The following is a 20,414-nucleotide window of genomic DNA, read 5'->3' as shown; positions in this document are numbered from 1 at the left end:
TATTATTATTATTATTATTATTATTATTATTATTATTATTATTATTATTATTATCAATAATTATCATTACAACAAAGGACTCACGTACTTGGTAATTGAGCACAGTCATCTGGTCTGTTGATTTGGCAACTACCTCAATCATATCACCAACCTGTTTGGAAATAAAAACGTACTATTTTAATCTTGAAAATCGATGTTTATTATTTTAATCACCCCGATATAATATTACTATTTTTCGGCGATGGATCAATAATAAATAAAGATCTCTTTATACATCAAAATTTCAACCGGCAAAAGTCTAGCCTAGTCATAATATTATTGACCGTCGTCCTTTCGTGGTAAAAGTATGTTCCGAGTTCGAAACAAACTTTAGATCTTTAGCTATCTGCTCACGACTGGAAAAGGAACAAGACAAGGGACCCCTGCCACCATGTCGTGTTGTTCGCGGGAGTTAAGGTGGTAGCCACTACTTTATCGCCACATAATAGTTTTTGTTGTTGTTTTTGCTAAGGGAGGGGAGGGTGGAAATGACAGAGAGAAAGGAAGGGGTGAAAGAATGAAAGGAACGTGGGTGGGGGTAGGGACATTTTTTAAAAGCGAAATAAGTGTCCCACCCAATCCCTCGTCGCATCTTTGATAGTTGACAGTCTGCTGCTATGCAACGCGTAAACAGAAATGTCGATTGGACCCGTATGACATGCTTAAGGGTTAATGGCAGCAAAGTTGGGGTCATTTGCATCTAATTATCTGGATCATCTGGTCTGGTCTTTTGTCGGCGTCATCATATTTATTATGGTTAGGTCTATACTAAAATGAGAAGAATGAGCCTCACCCTTGGTTTCTTATTGATTACACTAAGCTGTAAGAATGATTCTGTGGGGGAGTAGGACTTGCTGGCACTCTTGTACTGGGTGACTTCTTCTGCAAATGGGGAAATGGTTTGAGCCTGTTGAATCAAATGGAAAAAGATATTAAAACAAAGACGATGGTAAAATGTATTGTATTGTACACTTAACCCCTCCCCCCCCCCCCCGCTCTCTCTCTCTCTCTCTCTCTCTCTCTCTCTCTCTCTCTCTCTCTCTCTCTCTCTCCTTATCCCATTATCCCTTTCTCTCTCTACCCCTCTCTCTCTCTCTCTCTCTCTCTCTCTCTCTCTTTTCCTCTCTCTCTAACTATCCTCTTTCTTTCTCTCTCTCCCTCTCTCTCTCTCTCTCTCTCTCTCTCTCTCACTCTCTCTCTCTCTTCCTCTATTTCCCCCCCCCCTCCTCCCTCTCTCTCTCTCTCTCTTTCTTTCTCCCTGTGTCGTTCTCTCCCATTCTCTCTCTCTCTCTCTCTCTCTCTCTCTCTCTCTCTCTCTCTCTCTCTCTCTCTCTCTCTCTCTCTCTCTCTCTCCCTTTTTGTAACTAACACTAACAATCAAAACAAAAAAAGTTTATTGTTCTGTTATACGTCCCACTCTTCTATCTATCTCCCGTGCAGCCCCTATGCATAAAATCGTCCAAAATGCCTAGCATTTTAAATATAACGCATCAAAAAATGACAACGTATTTACTTAACTTGTACAAAAATGAATATAACTGCTTAAATATAGAGCGTTTATATTGCGCAATACCAACTAAACGTATTCAAAACGCTTTACAAGGCGGTACATTGACATCAGCAACACTCAAAATGACGCCTGTTAGGCAATATTTCAATTTTTTTCCCTCACATAGACAACGTAGTTAACGGCCAGTGTTCCATATATAGATATATATATATATATATATATATATATATATATATATATATATTATATATATATATATATATATATAATTACGCTTTTCGCCGCAGCACCATTAATTTGATACCGTTGCCTAAGCAGTAAGGATTATAGATAACCCATCAACCAATTAGTCTGCTGTCCAAAGTGAGCGAGTTGGTGGTTAACAATCTTACCCCAAGAAAAAATAACGAAAGTGCATGAAGCGGAGCTCGAACCCGAGACCTTTCGGGTCACAGTGTTAGCCTCAAACACTCGGCCACTTCGCCCCCCCCCCCCCTTCCCCCTTTCACCCCTTATTTCATTTTTGTACATTACATATAGAAGTGACCAACCTTCAAGTTGAGTTCCCTGGCTTCGTCGGGTACACGGAACGTGAGGACAATCCATCCTGTCTCAGGAATGCTATAAATAGATTTGTCCAGCTTGAGTACTCTCTGCTCGTATCGTTGGTACCAACGACCTCCAGTGAATATTTCATCCTCTAATAAATAGATCAAATAACGCCATCGTTTGAGTGAGGATACGTTAAAAAACGTGAGTTTTTATGAATAATAATAAAAATAATAATGATAATAGTAATAATAATAATAATAATAATATAAATAATAATAATAATAATAATAATAATAATAATAGTAATAATAATAATAATTTTAATAATAATAATAATAATAATAATAATAATAATAATAATAATAAGAAGAAGAAGAAGAAGAAGAAGAAGAAGAAGAAGAAGAAGAAGAAGAAGAAGAAGAAGAAGAAGAAGAAGAAGAAGAAGAAGAAGAAGAAGAAGAAGAAGAAGAAGAAGAAGAAGAAGAAGAAGAAGAAGAAGAAGAATGAGAATAAGAATAAGAATAAGAATAAGAATAAAATAATAATAATAATAATGATAATGATAATAGTAATAATAATAATAATAATAATAATAATAATAATAATAATAATAATAATAATAATAATAATAATAATAATAATAATAATAAATGATAATAATATATCTTTATTGTCCTCCAAATAGTGTCAATTTGTCATTTGGTTACACTTTTATAACATTACAATATATAGACATAGACACACTCACACATATGCACACTAGTAACATCGTAGTCATCGTCACCATCATCGGCATCAACAACATCATCATCATCATCATCATCATCATCACAACAACTTGCCTAATATTTCCGTTACAATCCTTCACTTTCACCATTCCCCTATAACACCATCACCATCCTCATCATACTCCATATTATAATATTATTTTCCTGTAACAAGCTATGAGAGGGAAAGCTCTGCAATACCCACTAATAACTGTTTGTTTTGTTTGTTTGTTTTTAAGGGTTTTACGACGCTTGCAACACATTTAGGTTATATCAGCGCCAGTAAAAAGGAAGAAAATGGGATAGTAAAAAGTTCTAGAATTACAATTAAAACATCCAAGAAAAAGTAAGACAAAGGGGAACTGGGAACAAATAGGGATCAGATGTATATTCCCAGTGGCGGTTCTAGCCTATTTACAGTGGTGGGGCAAAGATGATTCGGTCATATATATATATATATAATATATATATATATATATATATATATATATATATATATATATATATATATATATATATATATATATATTAAATAAATTAATTAATTAATTTATTTATTATTTATTTATTTATTTTTTTTAATTATTTTTTTTCACCTTTAAAAAATAATATTTCAACCACAAATAATCACATTCACAATGAAATGACAATACCAGTAGATTTTAATTATTCAAACGTAATCAAAAATGAATCACGAAAGAGAATACAACAAAAAAATAAAGCGACGAGACATAATGCGACAACACCTTGACAATACAAGTCCATTTCGTTCACTCGAAAAATTAAAGAGATGCTTTAATCCCTCAACGGCGAGATTAATATTTCTGTTACATTACTGGTTTTCAGTAGTATGTAGTAACATTAAAAGTTTTCATCGAGAAGCAACAGCAGCGATATGACTCGAGTTTCACTCAGAGCTCAAATTGCATCATTTTTACTGCTGTCTTGGTGGTTAGAATGATTGTGCCGATGGTGGTAGTGGTTGGAATAGTGGAAGCGGTGGTGGTGGAGGAGGATGTAATTATGGTAGTGGTTTTGGTGGTGCTGTTGGTTAAAATGATAGTTGTGGAGACGATGACGGAAATTGTATGATAATTTGATATTGTATTTATTGCTATTGTAGTACTTGTTGTTAATATTGTTGTTGTTGTTGTTGTTGTTGTTGTTGTTAATGATGATGATGATGATGATGATGATGAATGATGATGATGATGATGATGATGATGATGATGTATGATGATGATGATGATGACAATGACGATGTCGTCGACAATGATAGTTACCATACGATATACAAAGTTTATTTAATCTTAGGCTTTCGACAATAAATCATACAATTTGATGACCACATACATGAAAGTGGAAAAAAATGTAAATGGAACCAAACAATAAACTGATACCATTAATAACCACCAAAAAAAATACAACAATAGAAATACCACATACGTACAATAATAATAATAATAATAATAATAATAATAATAATAATAATAATAATAATAATAAAATAACAATAATAACAATAACAATAATAATAAGATAATAATAATAATAATAATAATAATATAATAATAATAATAATAATAATAATAATAATAATAATAATAATAATAATAATAATAATAATAATAATAATAATAATATTACCATCATCATTACTACCACCACCATCATTACTACTACCACCACCGCTACCACTATCACTACCACCATCACCATCATTATTACGTTTCCAATCATTTTTTCTCGTCTTATAAAATTTGATATCTACAGACGAAAATTCCGGTGATTTTTTTTAAAGGGTAGTTAAAATATCTACGATTTTATTAGCCCTGAAAACTGCGATTTTTATTTTCCTATTTCAAGTAAGCAGGTCTGCTATGACAAGTATTAGTTCCATAGTCAAAATAAGACAAACAAAAACAGAGTTTATTTAATCTTAGGCTTTCGCCAATACTTCATACAATACAATTAAGACAAAATAATGTTACCAATCTCTCCTCACTATCACAATACCGTAACGACCGTGTTATCTTTACTCCTCACACAACCAACCCCTAGCTTCCCGCCTTTCATCGCGAACTATCTTATGTATGTATGAGCTTCAGGACGGGCAAGAACGGAATCTGCCCACCCTTCCTTTAAACGTATTTATTTCCTCTATAACTTAGAATTCAACTCTCTCCTTTCTCAGAAGAGAATTTCTCGTATACTAATTCAATTTTTGAGAAAACCAAAATGGTGGTTGCATTTTATATATTTATTTAGTCGTGACTTTTGAATAAAAGTGTTTTGTTTTATTAGACGGAATACAATAGAAAATTGCATTGTTTTGCAAAATTATTTTGTCTGGCAATAAAAATACAGCGGTAATTACTTTAAGAATTTAAAAAAAACTAACAAATTAATTTGTTAAAAAACAAAACAAAACAAAAAAAAACAACAACAAAAAACAAATAAGAAAACAATTTAAATAAATGAGTTTTGAGAAGCACTAAAGAAAACGAGAAAAAGAGAAATGGTTTAAATGGATAAACAAATATATAAAAACAACACAAATTAATACTAAATTGATATAAAATTAGTAAATTAATAAATGTAATTCAATACTGGAACCTTCCCAAAGTCATTACATCAATGGTACCAGCACAAGTAAGGCAATAAATAAGAAAAAGTTCGTTTGCCAAAATCCCTATTTAGTTTTCACTGGTTAATAAGGTGGGCTCATTTGAATTAGCCCGACTTAGTACTAGAGAGGCCAGACAGCAAAAATCGTCAGGCGACGTGACGATGAGATGACGATGTGGGCTGAGTGGAGTGGTTGGGGGGGGTGATAAAAAAGAACAGGAGCGTATCCTGGTTTATGCATTCAGGGGTGCATGGTGATTCTCAATCTATCAAAAATACACACAAATTGATGTCAGTACGAAGTATCACGTTTAAGTACTAACTTTTGAAATTATTTCGGACCTGGTAATACAGCATATAACTTGAAAAAACAGGCTGGTATTTGCCCACCCTGCCCATTATTACCAGCCGTCCCTGTATATTCCAAGAGCATACCATCAATGTACTTAGTTTGAGATCACCAATAAGTTTCATCTGGACACAAGCACGGCCCCCACTAAGAGGAACACACTCAAATGCTTACATTATAAATTATAACAAATGTAATAATACATAACAGAGAGATGATTTACAAGGAAAAAAAAATATCATCTCCCAAAACAATAACTATGCATTTGACTGTTTCTCTCCCAGCCAGAACAAAACCAAGCAATCTCATTCCAAGACAAAGACAGAATGCAAGTTGGAAAACAGATATAGGGGGATAGAAGACACAATAAGTACCTCCCTGCCCACTCTGGGTGGTAGGAACCCCACCCACTAATAACTGTGATCAAAGAGCTTTTCAAGAGACCCCAAAAGCCAACAGCAACTTTTATCTTCTAGAACGAGGCATACAGACTGTGGCGGGCGCTGGTACATTTTTAAAAATATAATATTTCTTACGGGTATATTTATCATTGCGGGTTCTCCACTGGCAGAATATTTTTTTTAATGCATATTATAAAACAATCAACCAATGGCACAAGGTTAAAATTCATCCATATAGATGCTTGCTTTTATGTAAAATACTCATAACACCCGCCAGCCGGATATAGATATAACGAAATTGACGTAATTCGACCCTTCGTTGTTGTTTTTCGCCAGCCATTTTATTTGTAGCTTTCACTAAATTATATTAATCAGACTATATACGTTTAAGGTTTCACATGGTTTTGTGTGTTGGTACGTTTTAAAATGTGTTTAAAAACAATAACAAAGAGCTGAGTGACATCAGTTTCTTTCCATCTATAGATAGTATGCGCTTGTCTAAGAAGCTCACAACATTGCCGTCCGGAAGTATAACGGACCAACACACACAACTTTGTGTAACCATGATCGTTTATAGTCTGGATAATACAGTTTAGTATTATAAACGTGGATGGCAAAAAACAATAACAAAGACCCGAGTGATGTCAACTTCAATCTATCTATAGATAGAACGAAGTTGGCGTCACTCAAGTCTTCGTTATTGTTTTGTTTTGTTTTTTGCCATCGATCTTTATGAGTAATTCTCACTAAACTGTATTAACTAGACAAAAACCTTCCAAGGTTACACATAGTTTTGTGTGTTGGTCCATTATATCTCAGGATGGCAATGTTGTTAGTTTCTTAGCCAAGCGCACAGCATGTGTAACCTTGGACGGCTATAAAGCGGAGACGGCAATATAAAGAGACGCGAAACTTCTGAAATGGTAATAGGTTTTAATAGCAGACGGTGCGTATTTAATTTATTCCAGGTCGAGATAATCGGTAAACATCCTCTCGCTCAAATTGTTAATATTATCTAATAGAATTGAAATTTAACTCGGGTTTTCTAAGTTTTCTTTATTTCAGATGTGATTTCTTCTCACTAAATTCTCTCAGACTATACACTTTTGTGTATTTGTACGATTGATATAGCGTGAAGAAATGGTCTATATTTTATACAAAAACATACGATCAACAAAACAAATGCCATGTTTACCGTCTTGACATTGAATACTCACATACGGAAGGAGCCCCTAAGATTCGTGATTCCATATTTCAGTCTCCGGTTATAGTCTGAATAATTATAGAACTTAATGAGAACTACTACTCATAAAAATGGCTTTTTAAAAAAAACAAAAACAAAGAGCTGAGTGACTTCAATATACTTCAACAGTCGTGACGTCACTTCCCTCGTAGTGACGCATTGTAACTTAGTGACTGGTTCTAAACTATCGAAACAATGGCGGACGCCCTTATGAAATACTTCTCCGACGAGCATAAAAGTGTATCCAGAGGAGAAAAACATTATAAATCTGATCATGTTTTGACTTTTATACATTCTGATCACGTCACCTGAAAAAGTTCTAACCAGCATGAAGAATAAAAGGAACAGTATTTCTTTATTTAGAACCACGCTGCTTGTTGCTAGGCGGACGTGACATCACACTATTGAATCCTATTCTTTCCATCTATGATATAAAATACTCAATCAACCAATTCCACAAGGCTCAAATCAATCCATACACACTTTGATTAGGGTAGATAAATAATGATCTCCTTACTTGCCGGTAATGGGATTCTGCCAGAATGAGTTGGAGATTGTGTCGTGGTGGTTGTGGTGGTGGTGGTAGATTCTGGAACGGAGTATGTGACATTTATGTTCACACTCATTTGCTTCAGCTCCAATGGTGAAAACAATGTCCCGTCCTGTTTCTTGATTTCAAGCTGGAATTTATATTAGTAATTGATTGACAAAACAGAAAAAATAGTAGTCGCGCAAATCTGAAGATCATACATTTCTCTTTAAGTCAAATAAGTTCTGGTGTTGAAATAGGGAGAAAAGTCATGACGTTACACAGTCTACATTTCAGGGTCCAAAATCCTTGGAAGTTTTATGTAACCAGTCCTTCGGAGGACTAATAATGAATAGGTTACGTATTAATTCATAAGGTGACATAACTATTTTAGTAGCAGGATGTATAGGCATATACTTATGATTACGACTATGTGGTCTTGTGGTATGACACTCGCTTTCGGATCGGAAGGTCCTAGGTTCGAGCCTCGCTAGGCGCATAGTGAGTCCTTGGAGAAGGCTCTTTACTCACATTCTCTCATCGTACTCAGGTGTAAAATGAGTACCTGGCCGTTATCATCGTTGTCTCTGTCCGAAAAAATTGTAATATCTCCTAACAAGCGTCATGTCCCGTCCTAGATCTTAAATGTTGCTGTTGGCCAAGGACCCCTTGAAAAGCGCTTTGAACACGTTTAATGGATATTACGCTCTATAAAAAAGTTGTTTAGAACAAGAAGGAACAAAGCTCAATTACGGGACGTAAAAGAGTGAGGATGGATTATCTTTATTGGCGACCAGCGTATATTTTGACTAGAAAATAAGATGCCATCACTCTGAAACCAGAAGATCAATTACACAAGGTATGTATTCCGTCCTCCTGAAGAGTGGTTTCACACTTCGAATGAGATTGGAGCCAGTTGGGTTTTTGTTTTTTTGTTTTGTTTTTTTGTTTTGTTTGTTTGTTTTTTGACATCACACTTTTGTTCCCTAATGTGTCAGTGCGATATATTGTTTCTTTCCTAGTATAGAATGACTGAGCACTTACGCTATTACGAACACGATGAATTTTATGCCGGAAGAAATATCAAATTAAGATTTTAAGGAGAAATCACCGGTGTGAGATATGTTTTTATATTTTTATGTTTTTAAGGGTTTTACGGCGCTTGCAACACATTTAGGTTATATCAGCGCCAGTAAAAAGGAAGAAAATGGGATAGTAAAAAGTTCTAGAATTACAAATAAAGCACCCAAGAAAAAGTAAGACATAGGGAAACTGGGAACAAATAGGGATCGGATGTAGATTCCAAGAGCACACTATCAAAGTACTTAGTTTGAGACCACCTATAAGTCTCATCCGGACACAAGCACAAAATCCAACAAAGAGGAATACACTCAAATGCTTACATTATAAAGTCAAAATAACACATATAATAATACATAACAGAGAGATGATTTACAAGGAAAAAGATATCATCTCCCAAAACAATAACTATGCATTTGACTGTTTCCCTTCCAGCTAGGACTCCGGCCAGGGCCAGGACAAAACCAAGTTATCTCATTCCAAGACAAAGACAGAAAGCATGTTGGAAATCAGATATAAGGGGAGAGAAGACACAGTATGTACCCGCCTGCCCACTAAGGGAGGTCAGGAACCCCACCCAGGGTGTGAGATAAAGATCTGAACAAGTGTATATGAAAGGTGCCAGACAAAACAAGAAAGAAAAATACAAGAAAAATAAAACATCCCAAAAAAAAAAAAACAGTTTACCTCGACTGGGGATCGAACCTCAGACCTTCTGATTACCGGTCAGATGTGCTACCATTACACCACAGAGACTCCCGATATCGAATCTCAGACCTTCTGATTACCGATCAGATGTGTTGCCATCACACCACAGTCTAGGTAGACTGATTTTTTGGGATGTTTTTCTTCTCGTATTTTTCTTTCTTGTTTTGTCTGGCACCTTTCATATACATTTGTTCAGATTTTTATGCCAGAATGCAGCGTTCAATAGCCCAAAAATGGTCATTGTGCAGATCTAGGATTCGATATCTATTATTATCTGAATAACGTTTCAAAAAGTATTCCTTGGGTCATGAAGCCGGAGTTTATTCAGGTTTTATAGCGTTAAATGGACAATAGCAATTGCTTGCTACCCTTTAAATAGGTTGCTAGTTTATCGCAAAGTAATTTCCAACAGATTTAACAGATCCTGATACACATTTATTGCTGAGTGTTCAAAAAAGTAGTCATTTAGAGCCAAAAGATTGATGAAGCCGGATCTTATCCCGCTTTCTGTAGTGTTAAACGGAACTGAAATTGCTTGCTACCATTTGAATATTTCTCAAAGTACTTTATACTTACATAGGCTGTGTAGTCCAGTCCTGATTTGAAAGAATTGGGTGTGATTCCCAAGAATTTCATCTGAATTGGTGTGTTGTGAAACTTGACGATGTGTTGTCCAGAGTGTTTTCTTCCGGTTCTCGTCTCCGTGACGTTGGCCGTGATTGCAAAATCCCACCATGATTGAACGGTTTTTGAGTCGTAGTATTTGTTGTATGAGTTACCTAACCTTAACAGATCGTCAAGGGTAACCTGTAGCGTCAACTCACCATTGTTGTCAAGCTGTTACAATAATAGATACATAAATAAATAGTTTAATAAATAAATATTTAATAAAATGAAATTGTAAAGAGCTTAATCCCAATCCTAGATGCACATATTTCCAGGTCTGATAACCGAGCGCAACTATGGGCTTGATTTAACATTCTTGTAATGAACAATATTATTTTGCATCGGTTTGGGAGTATTTCCATTACAACAATGAAACCAAAACAATTTGAATTACCATACCTGTAAATAAATACATGTCATTCCAATCAAATTTCTTACTTTACAGCCACATATCATAACATCTAGCACACATTATTACGTATATAAAACTGACAAGTTAAAAATCAAAATGATATGATAATAGGATATATAATAAAATATATACTAAGAATCTAACGCATATGCTCTACAAAAAGTTCAGTTTTTAACCGCGTCCAAAAAGTGGGTAAATTGTCACTATTTTTTTTTGTTTCAATGCTGATAGTCCCACAATGTATGAATAAATCAATTTAATAAATAACTAAGTAAATAAACAAATAGATGAAATACAACAATAAATCTAATTTTCTTAAAAGCTGAGATAATATATTACCATTTCAATGGTCCATACTTATATGACAAAATAATGATGAATCAATCTTAATAATTACATCATTTGCTTTTGATTATGACAAGCATCACTTATATTCGTATGTATGAAGTTTTAATTCTTTGTTATTTAAAATGGTCAATAGAACTAGAGTCTTTTGTTGTTAAGATGATTGTGCATTTTTTTAAAAAAAGTTGTTGGAAGTTTTTCGACACTTGCGATACATTTTGTCATAAACACACACACACACACACACACACACACAAACTCCACACACACAAACACACACACACACACACACACACAAACGTATCATTACCTCTCCACGTTTGTTAATTGATATAGGATTGTCATTATTATAGTACATGTTTCCCACTGCAATCTCTACCGCAGCTTTTCTGTCTGTCACAGATAAATACAAACACACTCACAAACACACGCACATAAAGAAACAAACAAACACACAAACACTCATACACACACACATACGTATCATTACCTCTCCACGTTTGATAATTGGTTTAGGATTGTCATTATTATAGTACATGTTTCCGACTGCAATCTCTACCAAGACTGTTCCGGCTGTTACAGGTTTACCGAATGTGTATCTGAAAGAAATTGGCACAAACAATGATATAAAAGGAAAAGAATTCATAAACATTTATGACCCACCGTGCCAATATGGTATTATGTAGTAGTTTTAAAAAGTTGAAATATGATATTTTGGGTTTATCGTGTTGTTTGGTTGTATTGTTTTTATGTTTTACGGCGCGTGCAACTCATGAAGTGACGTCACTTCCCAATGTCAGCGCCAATAAAAAGGAATAAAATAGTTATCAGTTCCAGGATTTCAAATAAGGCACCCAAGAAAAGGTCAGACAAGTGGGAATTGGTTCAAATAGGAAACAGATGTAGATTCTAATAGCACACTATCAAGGTACTTAGTTTGAGATCACCTAAAAGTCTCATCCAGACACAAGCACAGGTCCCCACTAAAAGGAATACACTCAAATGTTTGCAAATCATATACAAAACATAAAACAGTGCATGACGGATGATTTACAAGGAAAAATCATCATCTCCCTAAACTAACTATACATATGACTGTTTCCCTCTCAGCCAGGGTATCCTGCCAGGGTCAGGACAAAACCAAGTAATCTCATTCCAAGACAAATAGTGAAAGCAAATCGGAAAACAGATAAGGGGATTGAAGACACAATAAGTACCTCCCTGCCCAATATGGGAGGTCAGGAACCCCATCCAGGTTTATAGTATGGGACAGATGTAGATTCCAAGAGCATATAATCAATGTACTTAGTTTGAGATCACCTAAAAACCTCATCTAGACACCAGTACAAGATCCCGCTAACATGAACGCATTCAAATGTGTGCAAGATATGTTCAAAACAAAATAGATAACTATCAGCACATATCAAAGAGATGGTTTACAAGGAAAAAAATGTTATCTCCCAAAACTGACACTATCCATTTGACTATTTGCCTCTCAGTCAAGGAATCCAGCAAGGTCCAGGAGAAAACCAAATAATCCCATTCCAAGACAAAGCAGAAAGAAGCTCGGAAAACAGACATATAGAGGAATAAAATATACATCAAGTGACCACAATGGGACGGTCAGAGTCAATCAGTTCAGAAAAATTAATTTGAAATGATAAAGACCAGCCAGAAATGGGATAGTCTTGATTTATCTATTATAGTAGCTCTTCAGAGACATTAGGCCCAGGGATTCGGAGCCTATCCCGGTTTCTATAGCGTGGAAGGGACAATAGCAAAGGACGCGTCAATCGCAAAGTACGCTCAGCCAGATCTTACCGACCAAGCTACCCAATCACTGCTGCTGCTGCTGCTGCTGCTGCTGCTGATGATGATGATGATGATGATGATGATGATGATGATGATGATGATGATGATGATGATGATGATGATACAACTAATGATGAGATGATAATAGTATTGTTGACGATTAATCTTATAAAGATGATCGAGTGATTTAAAACAAAACAGCTAAGTTCATACTTGGCTTTAACCGTGAATTCATAGAGAAGATCTGTGTTCACGCCGAAAGAAGAGCCGTCAACTTCCACTTCAAATCGAGGGAGAACTGAAAATTTTAAAAAATCAGAAGAACAAATGAACTGACAAAATCACAATAAACATCGATACACAATTCTTGTTTACACAAAGTTTGAATCGAAAAAAAAAACACAATTAGCACATTCTTTTTCACCGACGTAATAATTCAAATTAAAAGATACACACTTTTAAAACTGGAATGTTCTCTCTGCAAGCGTTGATCCTCAATTGTATTCGTTCTATACCTAACCTTGGAGGTCCCGATAGTTCAGTTGGTAGAGCACTCGATTCACACGCAAAGGGACCAAGATCGATCCCGGGTGCAGTCAAGATTTTTTTCTGACAGCCTCACTCCCCTGTCCACCCAGCAGTGAATGGATAGCTCTGTTAGATTTGGTGGAAAGTACTTTGCGATAGACTAGCGTCCTATCCAAAGGATAGCAAGAAATAGCTATTGTCCGTTTCATGCTTTAGAAACCGGGATTAACTCCGGCTCCATGAGTCTAATGGCTCCGAAGGTTTATTTTAAGAAGTGTTGATCTGATTCTTTAAAAAAAAGGACCCGTCTTGAATTGACATTCTTTTTCTCATGAAATAGTCCTCCTTTTACTTTAAAAAAAAAAAATGAATGTAATGAGACTTACCATAATCAGCAACTTCAAATTCTTTCTCCTCCTCTATACCCTGTGGAAACGAATTTTTAAAATGACAAGCATTTTGAAAGGCATTTTCATATTTTTCCATTCTACAAAGACAATGGTGTCACTGTCATGGAACTCGTTTTACATTTTGTTACGAAGATACAGTGCGAAGAGAAAGAGCTTTTTCCGAGGACTAATCTTGGCACCTCTCGTATAACATATCAGTTTAAATCTGAACTACTGTAATAATATGACTATTACAGTAATATGGACAATGTAGAGAAGGGAAAAAACCCTTCGAAGAATTGTTTTGGTCCATGTTTATAAGCTATAATACACGACGTGGCTAAATATCTATTTTATTACATAAATGCATTTTTATACCTTTAGATATTCAAGCTGTAAAGTTTCTGCTAATAATGACCATGAGACTACAGCCTTTCAATCTCACAGCAGTTGACACCTTTAAACATTTGTATGGTGGCCTGGCAAAACGTGCGATGTAGTGGAAAAAAAATCGAATCCCCGAAGTGCAAATGAACCGAATAGTTTCCCTTGAGTAAAATAATACAGTTTCAGATTAATTTTTTAAAATAATAAGAACAAAATTACAGGTGTTACTGTCGTAATCTGAATTTTTGTTGCTATTTTGGCCAGAAAACATGTCCTTCAAATATCGATCGATTAAAATGACCCGATTATTGTCAAAAACTCTTAAACCTGGGACTTCCTTGAAGTCTTCCTCCAAGTCCCAGGTTTGTTTGATAGTTTTTGAAAAGATGAGTTCATTTTAATCGATCTCTATTTAATGACGAGTTTCCAATTCTTTTAATATGTTTTTTTTTTTGAGTCCGAGCGTGTAAACCAAACCCTTTTATATTCATTGTTTTCACCCATATCTCAGAAACAACCAGCGCAACATTCTACACTTTTTGTGAGACCATCCTAAAAATCTTAAATCATAAAATTCTATCATAAAACACAGATTATATGCATTAAAGTTCAGGAAGCGACAGACAAACCAACCTCAATGGTGACTTTGATCTTCCAATTTCCAGTGGGAACACTGCTGGCGAGCTTGAATGATTTCTCGAATACTCCCAATTTTGCTGAAGCCTCCACTCCTCTGAATTGTAAGATACGGTTACCTCTAGCGTCCTGAGATTTTAGAAAAATGACAACAACAAAAATATTACAATCATTGTATTTCCACAAATTTACCTACTTTGGAAGCAAAGTGTTAAAAAATAGTAATCGTATTTTAAACGACCCTCATTACCTCATAGAGAAATCAAAACCAATGCGCTAGGCTATAGGTATCAACATGTATTTATTATCAGTTTGAAAAGCATATAGAATGTGGTTTTTTTGTATAATAGTAAACAAAATACAAAGATAGCAGTGGTTAATATAAAAGCAAAATTGATTCGTGATACATCTGATATGGTTGATGTGTCCAGCTCTAAGGGTGTAAAAGGTGATAAACAAAAAATGAATTTAACAACTTCCAAAAAAAAAAAGAACAAAATGCCAAACATCGAACGTTTTGGATTCAAAAATCTTCTTCAGCCAACAACAATAAAAAAAAAGAAACCATAAATATATTCCTAAAAACCAGATACACCTCAATGTTTTTAGAACTGAATTTATGTTTTATTGTTTTTGTTTTTGGTTTGTTATTTTTTTGTTTTGTTTTGTTTTTTTTTTTTGTTTTTTTGTTGTGTTTTTTGAAGAGTTTTTTTTAGCCCGAAACGTTCCGTGTTTGTCATTTTTTATGTTTTGAATCTGTGTTATTTTCATTTTTGTTAATTACTTTTTATTCGTCCACAGTTTCTAACAGCTTAGTATGTATCACTTTGGCTCTACATGTGTAAGTACAGAAACATCACTCTCCAGAATGATGAAATAAAATGAATAACTTTTGTAAACTGCCTTGGTGATTGAAAACTAGAGGAAATAATAAATTCTATCATTATAATGTTCGGCTATCCTTAATATTCGTATCGCTGAGATATCGATTTTACTTGGGGTTTAGATTAAATAATAGAAACACCCCAACTGGCCCTTACACGTTTAGCGTAGGACTTCAAGTTATATTTTTATTAAGTGCCTCTAAAAAGAGGTCCTTTCAAAGCCGAATGCCCATGAAGTGGGGTTTATTCAGGTTTCTTTAGCGTGAAACGGGCAATAGCATTTGCTTGCTACCCTTTGGATAGGACACTAGTCTATCGCAAGGTACTTTCCGCCAGATCTAACAGCCAGCTACCCAATAACTGCTAGGTGGACAGGGGAAGGAGGTCAGAAAAAATCTCGACTGCACCCGGGATCGATCTCGGTCCCTTTGCGTGTGAAGCGAGCGCTCTACCAACTGCGCTATCGGGACCCCCTAGTGCCTCTATGGCGTGCAAATCATTTTGAATAGATTATAAAATCTATGTACTCGTATCTTAGCAGTTAACTGTCGTTCTCTGGAAAAACATGTATTTAAAAATCTGACCAGAAAACTCGTTTTTCAAATATCGATCGATTTAAATGACCACCATCTTGATAAAAAACTCTCAAACCTGGGACGTTATAAAAGACATCGCGGGGTATCAGGTTTGAGAGTTTTTGTTAAGATGATGGTCATTTAAATCGATTAATATTTGAAAGACGAGTTTTCAGTCCAAATTTCTAAACACATGTTTTTCCAGAGTGCTGCAGTTAACTGGTTAATACTAAAATAAATAACACATAATATTAATTTAGCTATTTTTTGATAATATAGTTTCATACTCACAAAGACAACAATGTCTTGTTTGACGTCTCTCAACACCTTCATGTCAGGAGTCATCGCCAGGGTACGGAATTGGACTGGCCGAAAGTACGAGGTTGATAGAGTATCAGTATAGTATGATGATGATGATGATGATGATGATGATGATGATGATGATGATGATGATGATGATGATGTTTTTGTCGTTGTTCATCATGATGATGATGCAAATTAGGAGGAGGAGGATTCACTCCCTCATACACTCGACCACTCAGTTAATCACTCACTCATTCACTCACTCAATCATACACTCACTCACTCATTCACTCACTCGCTCCATTTTTAAAAAAACGCTAACTTGATTAAGTGACGACGTGTCCATATCTGCACGTCTAACACCCGAACGCAATTATGAGACTTGTTTAACATTGTTGTAATGGACAATATTTTGCGTCACCTTTTAGAGCCCATAAAGAATTGGGTTATCAGACCTGCAAATAAGTGCACATCGCTGAGTGCAAGGCAGGGGGTATAATAATATTGACTCCTCATAAAGAATTGGGTTATCAGACCTGCAAATAAGTGCACATCGCTGAGTGCAAGGCAGGGGGTATAAAAACATTGACTCCTCACCTGTCTGTGATGGTTTATACATTGCCTTGTCCGTCTGGACAAAGATGGAGAAAGCTTTTTCCTCGTAAGAGGCCACTCCTTTCTCCTTGATCGCATTCTCACTACTATTGCCGGTCACCTGTACCGTGTATTGTTGCCAGTAGTATTTGTCATCTGATGGTCTTTTAACGTCAAATGGGATCTGGTTGGAAGGATAGCAACACTCGAGTTTCATTTTCAAAGTAAGAAATCAAGGAGAAGCTGGCATCGGTGTATGATAAAAATCTGAACAGCACTAGAATGGTTGCAGACTAAGCAAGGAAGAAATAAAACAAGAAAAAAAAATCCCCAAAACTCAGTCTACCTCAACTAACTGGGGATCGAACCTCAGACCTTCTGATTACAGTAGTAGTAGTAGTAGTAGTAGTAGTAGTAGTAGTAGTAGTAGTAGTAGTAGTAGTAGTAGTAGTAGTAGTAGTATAATCAAAATCAATACCACCATCATCATTATCATCTTTACCATCATCAAAATCATCATCTACATCAACATCGTCAAAACAATAATAACAAAGACAACGACGAACAGCAACGAGACCACTATCGTAAATTCTAAGATTATCATGAAAATATTGTTGAAAATATCATTAAAATCAAACATTGTTATCATAATGGTCATTGTTTTGGTAAGGTTTGAACCAAACCAACATTGATTGTACTTACTGGAATGGAGATTTTACTGGGAACTGCAATGAGAAAGATCAATTCGATATTAGGTTTTAAAAAATGTGGCCAGAAAATGGGATATTGATCGTTTAAAATAACTCTCATGTTGTTAAAAACTCTGAAACATTGAACGTAGTAGTAGTAGTAGTAGTAGTAGTAGTAGTAGTAGTAGTAGTAGTAGTAGTAGTAGTAGTAGTAGTAGGAGGAGGAGGAGGAGGAGGAGGAGTAATAGTAGTAGTAGTTGTAGTAGTAGTAAGTAGTAGTAGTAGTAGTAGTAGTAGTAGTAGTAGTAGTAGTAGTAGTAGTAGTAGTAGTAGTAGTAGCGTATGGCTACACCTCCAAATTCATTTCGTCAACCCAGCTACGGAAGTCTTCCTACGCCCTAAGAACTGTTTCATATCCAACTCCACAGTGGAGGACGATGTGATCGCTGGTCTCTGGAGTTGCCTGGCACTTTCGGCAGGCATCACTGTTCCCAAGTTTCCATTTGTACATATTTGATGCCATTCTGCCATGTACCGTTAAGAGACGATTTGAGGAAACCCAGTATTTCCTGTCATCGTGGGATGCGGGCATTTTCACAAGGTAAATATTCAGTCCTCAGGAAAAGGGAGTGGTTTTACACTTCCAATGAGATTGACAATTTATTTTGTTCCCTATTGTTTTACTTTACTCCTATTAAAACCATCCCTTACCTTTCGGGGTAACTGACACAGGTCCGTGACGAATGACATCCGCGCCTTTGCTGTCTTTGAGTGTAAAGTACATGTCTACGGGCAAACTGCCTTGGAATATCTGAACTTGGAATATCATCGGATGGCCTGGTCTCACCGTTTTGCTGTAGGTGATCCAGTAAGTTGCTGGTCCCATGGGTCTTTTAGTCGTCGTCGGATTCCTATAGAAAAAATGAAGTTGACGCCACTCAGCTCTTTGATAATGTTATCGGTCCCCCTGGTGAGTCGTTAGTTCTCACTAAAATTAAATAAACTTTCAATCAGAAAAGAAACGCGAGCTATTATATAGCGCAATATCCACTATACGTGCTCAAAGTGCTTTACAAAGGGTCCCTGACCAACTTCAAAACGTAATATGCAGAACGAGACATGACGCCTGTTAGGCGATATTACGACTTTTCGGACCACGCTGTTAACGCATTTATATAGCGCAATGTCCACTAAACGTGCTCAAAGCGCTTTACAAGGGGTTGCTAGCCAAGAGCAACACTTAACATATAGGACGAGACATGACACCTGAAAGGCGAATTAATTAATTTTTTTTTTCGACAGAGACAACGCTGTAAATGGACAAGTATACTCATTTTCATTTTACACCTGAGAAAGGTGAGAGAATGTTGGTAAAGAGTCTATTCCAAGGACTCAACTATGCCCTGCTCTGAGCGGGACTCGAACTCAGGACATTCGATCCGAATGCTAGAGGCATACCACAAGACCAGATAGCCGCACAAATTTACACCTGAGTATTGTGACAGAATGAGTAGAGAAGCGATGTCTTGTGTGTGTGTGCGTGTGTGTGTGTGTGTCTGTGAGGGGGGGGGGGGCGGTATGGCGTGATTTATCCCCAAAGCCATAAAGGGGAAGATGGTGACTAGAAATTAACAAAGGCCATTACGATGTCAAGTAGAGAGTAATGAAGTGCATAATACTCAAGTGCCGCCCTGTGCATATTATAGTCCTTCAGAACCATTAGGCCCATAGAGTCTGAGTTTATCCCGGTTTCTATAGCGTGAAACGGACAATAGCAATAGCTTGCTATCCTTTGAATAGGACGCTATTCTATCGCATAGTGCTTTCCACCAAATCTAACAGACTCAGCCCTACCCATTCACTGCTGGGTGGACAGAGGGGTCAGAAAAATCTCGACTGCACCCGGGATCGATTTTGGTCTCTTTGCGTGTGATGCGAGTGCTCTATCAACTGAGCTATCGGGAACCCACCCTGTATATATATCGTGTTTCTTTTGTTGTCCAGTAATTATTTTTACGTTGTTATCGTCAAAATAAGGAGCGTGTATTTTCTGTCCTACTTTATTTCAAAATCATTTGTCAATGAAAGTCCAAAATGCAATTGGGACAGTGTAAAACGCACTTTTTAAAAAAATATCTGTAAAAAACGTTTACTTATTTGCAGGTCTGATAGCTCCAAATATTATGGGATTCTTGTCTTAATGTAAATACTCTCAAACCAGCATTAAATATTGTCTATGAAAGCATTACTAAAATACTCTGGAAAACTCTACCCCGACCTATTAGAGAAATCATGAATATCTCAATCTTCAAATCTACTTTAAAAGCCGATTTTTTCAAAATTCATTTTACACTATGGCGATTGTAATGTTTGTATACTATTATTTAA

The 20,414-nt window shown here is 35.8% G+C and overlaps 1 protein-coding gene across 6 annotated transcripts in view; it reads right to left on the bottom strand.

Moving 5' to 3' along the window:
- Positions 1 to 20,414, bottom strand: part of LOC144970696 (CD109 antigen-like) — a 91,727-nt gene that overhangs the window by 55,599 nt on the left and 15,714 nt on the right. For 5 of the 6 annotated variants that reach the window (XM_078910598.1, XM_078910600.1, XM_078910599.1 and 2 more), the window contains exons 3-15: positions 18,738 to 18,937; positions 18,040 to 18,062; positions 17,341 to 17,521; positions 16,732 to 16,805; positions 14,979 to 15,110; positions 13,956 to 13,995; positions 13,255 to 13,339; positions 11,720 to 11,828; positions 10,383 to 10,643; positions 8,007 to 8,169; positions 2,101 to 2,249; positions 833 to 946; positions 89 to 151 (exon numbers count right to left, since the gene is read on the bottom strand). In XM_078910598.1, coding sequence (XP_078766724.1) covers positions 89 to 151; positions 833 to 946; positions 2,101 to 2,249; positions 8,007 to 8,169; positions 10,383 to 10,643; positions 11,720 to 11,828; positions 13,255 to 13,339; positions 13,956 to 13,995; positions 14,979 to 15,110; positions 16,732 to 16,805; positions 17,341 to 17,521; positions 18,040 to 18,062; positions 18,738 to 18,937 — 1,594 coding nt within the window. Of the gene's footprint in view, positions 1 to 88; positions 152 to 832; positions 947 to 2,100; positions 2,250 to 8,006; positions 8,170 to 10,382; positions 10,644 to 11,539; positions 11,604 to 11,719; positions 11,829 to 13,254; positions 13,340 to 13,955; positions 13,996 to 14,978; positions 15,111 to 16,731; positions 16,806 to 17,340; positions 17,522 to 18,039; positions 18,063 to 18,737; positions 18,938 to 20,414 lie in introns of those variants that run through there. The other variant, XM_078910603.1, reaches the window with a different exon arrangement.

This window comes from Berghia stephanieae, chromosome 4 (assembly GCF_034508935.2).
Source record: "Berghia stephanieae isolate SIO BIC M18660-M18661 chromosome 4, UCSD_Bste_1.3, whole genome shotgun sequence".
Lineage (NCBI taxonomy): Eukaryota > Metazoa > Mollusca > Gastropoda > Nudibranchia > Aeolidiidae > Berghia > Berghia stephanieae.
The sequence above is the reverse complement of the archived record's forward strand: the minus strand, read 5'-3'. Positions and strand labels throughout refer to the sequence as shown.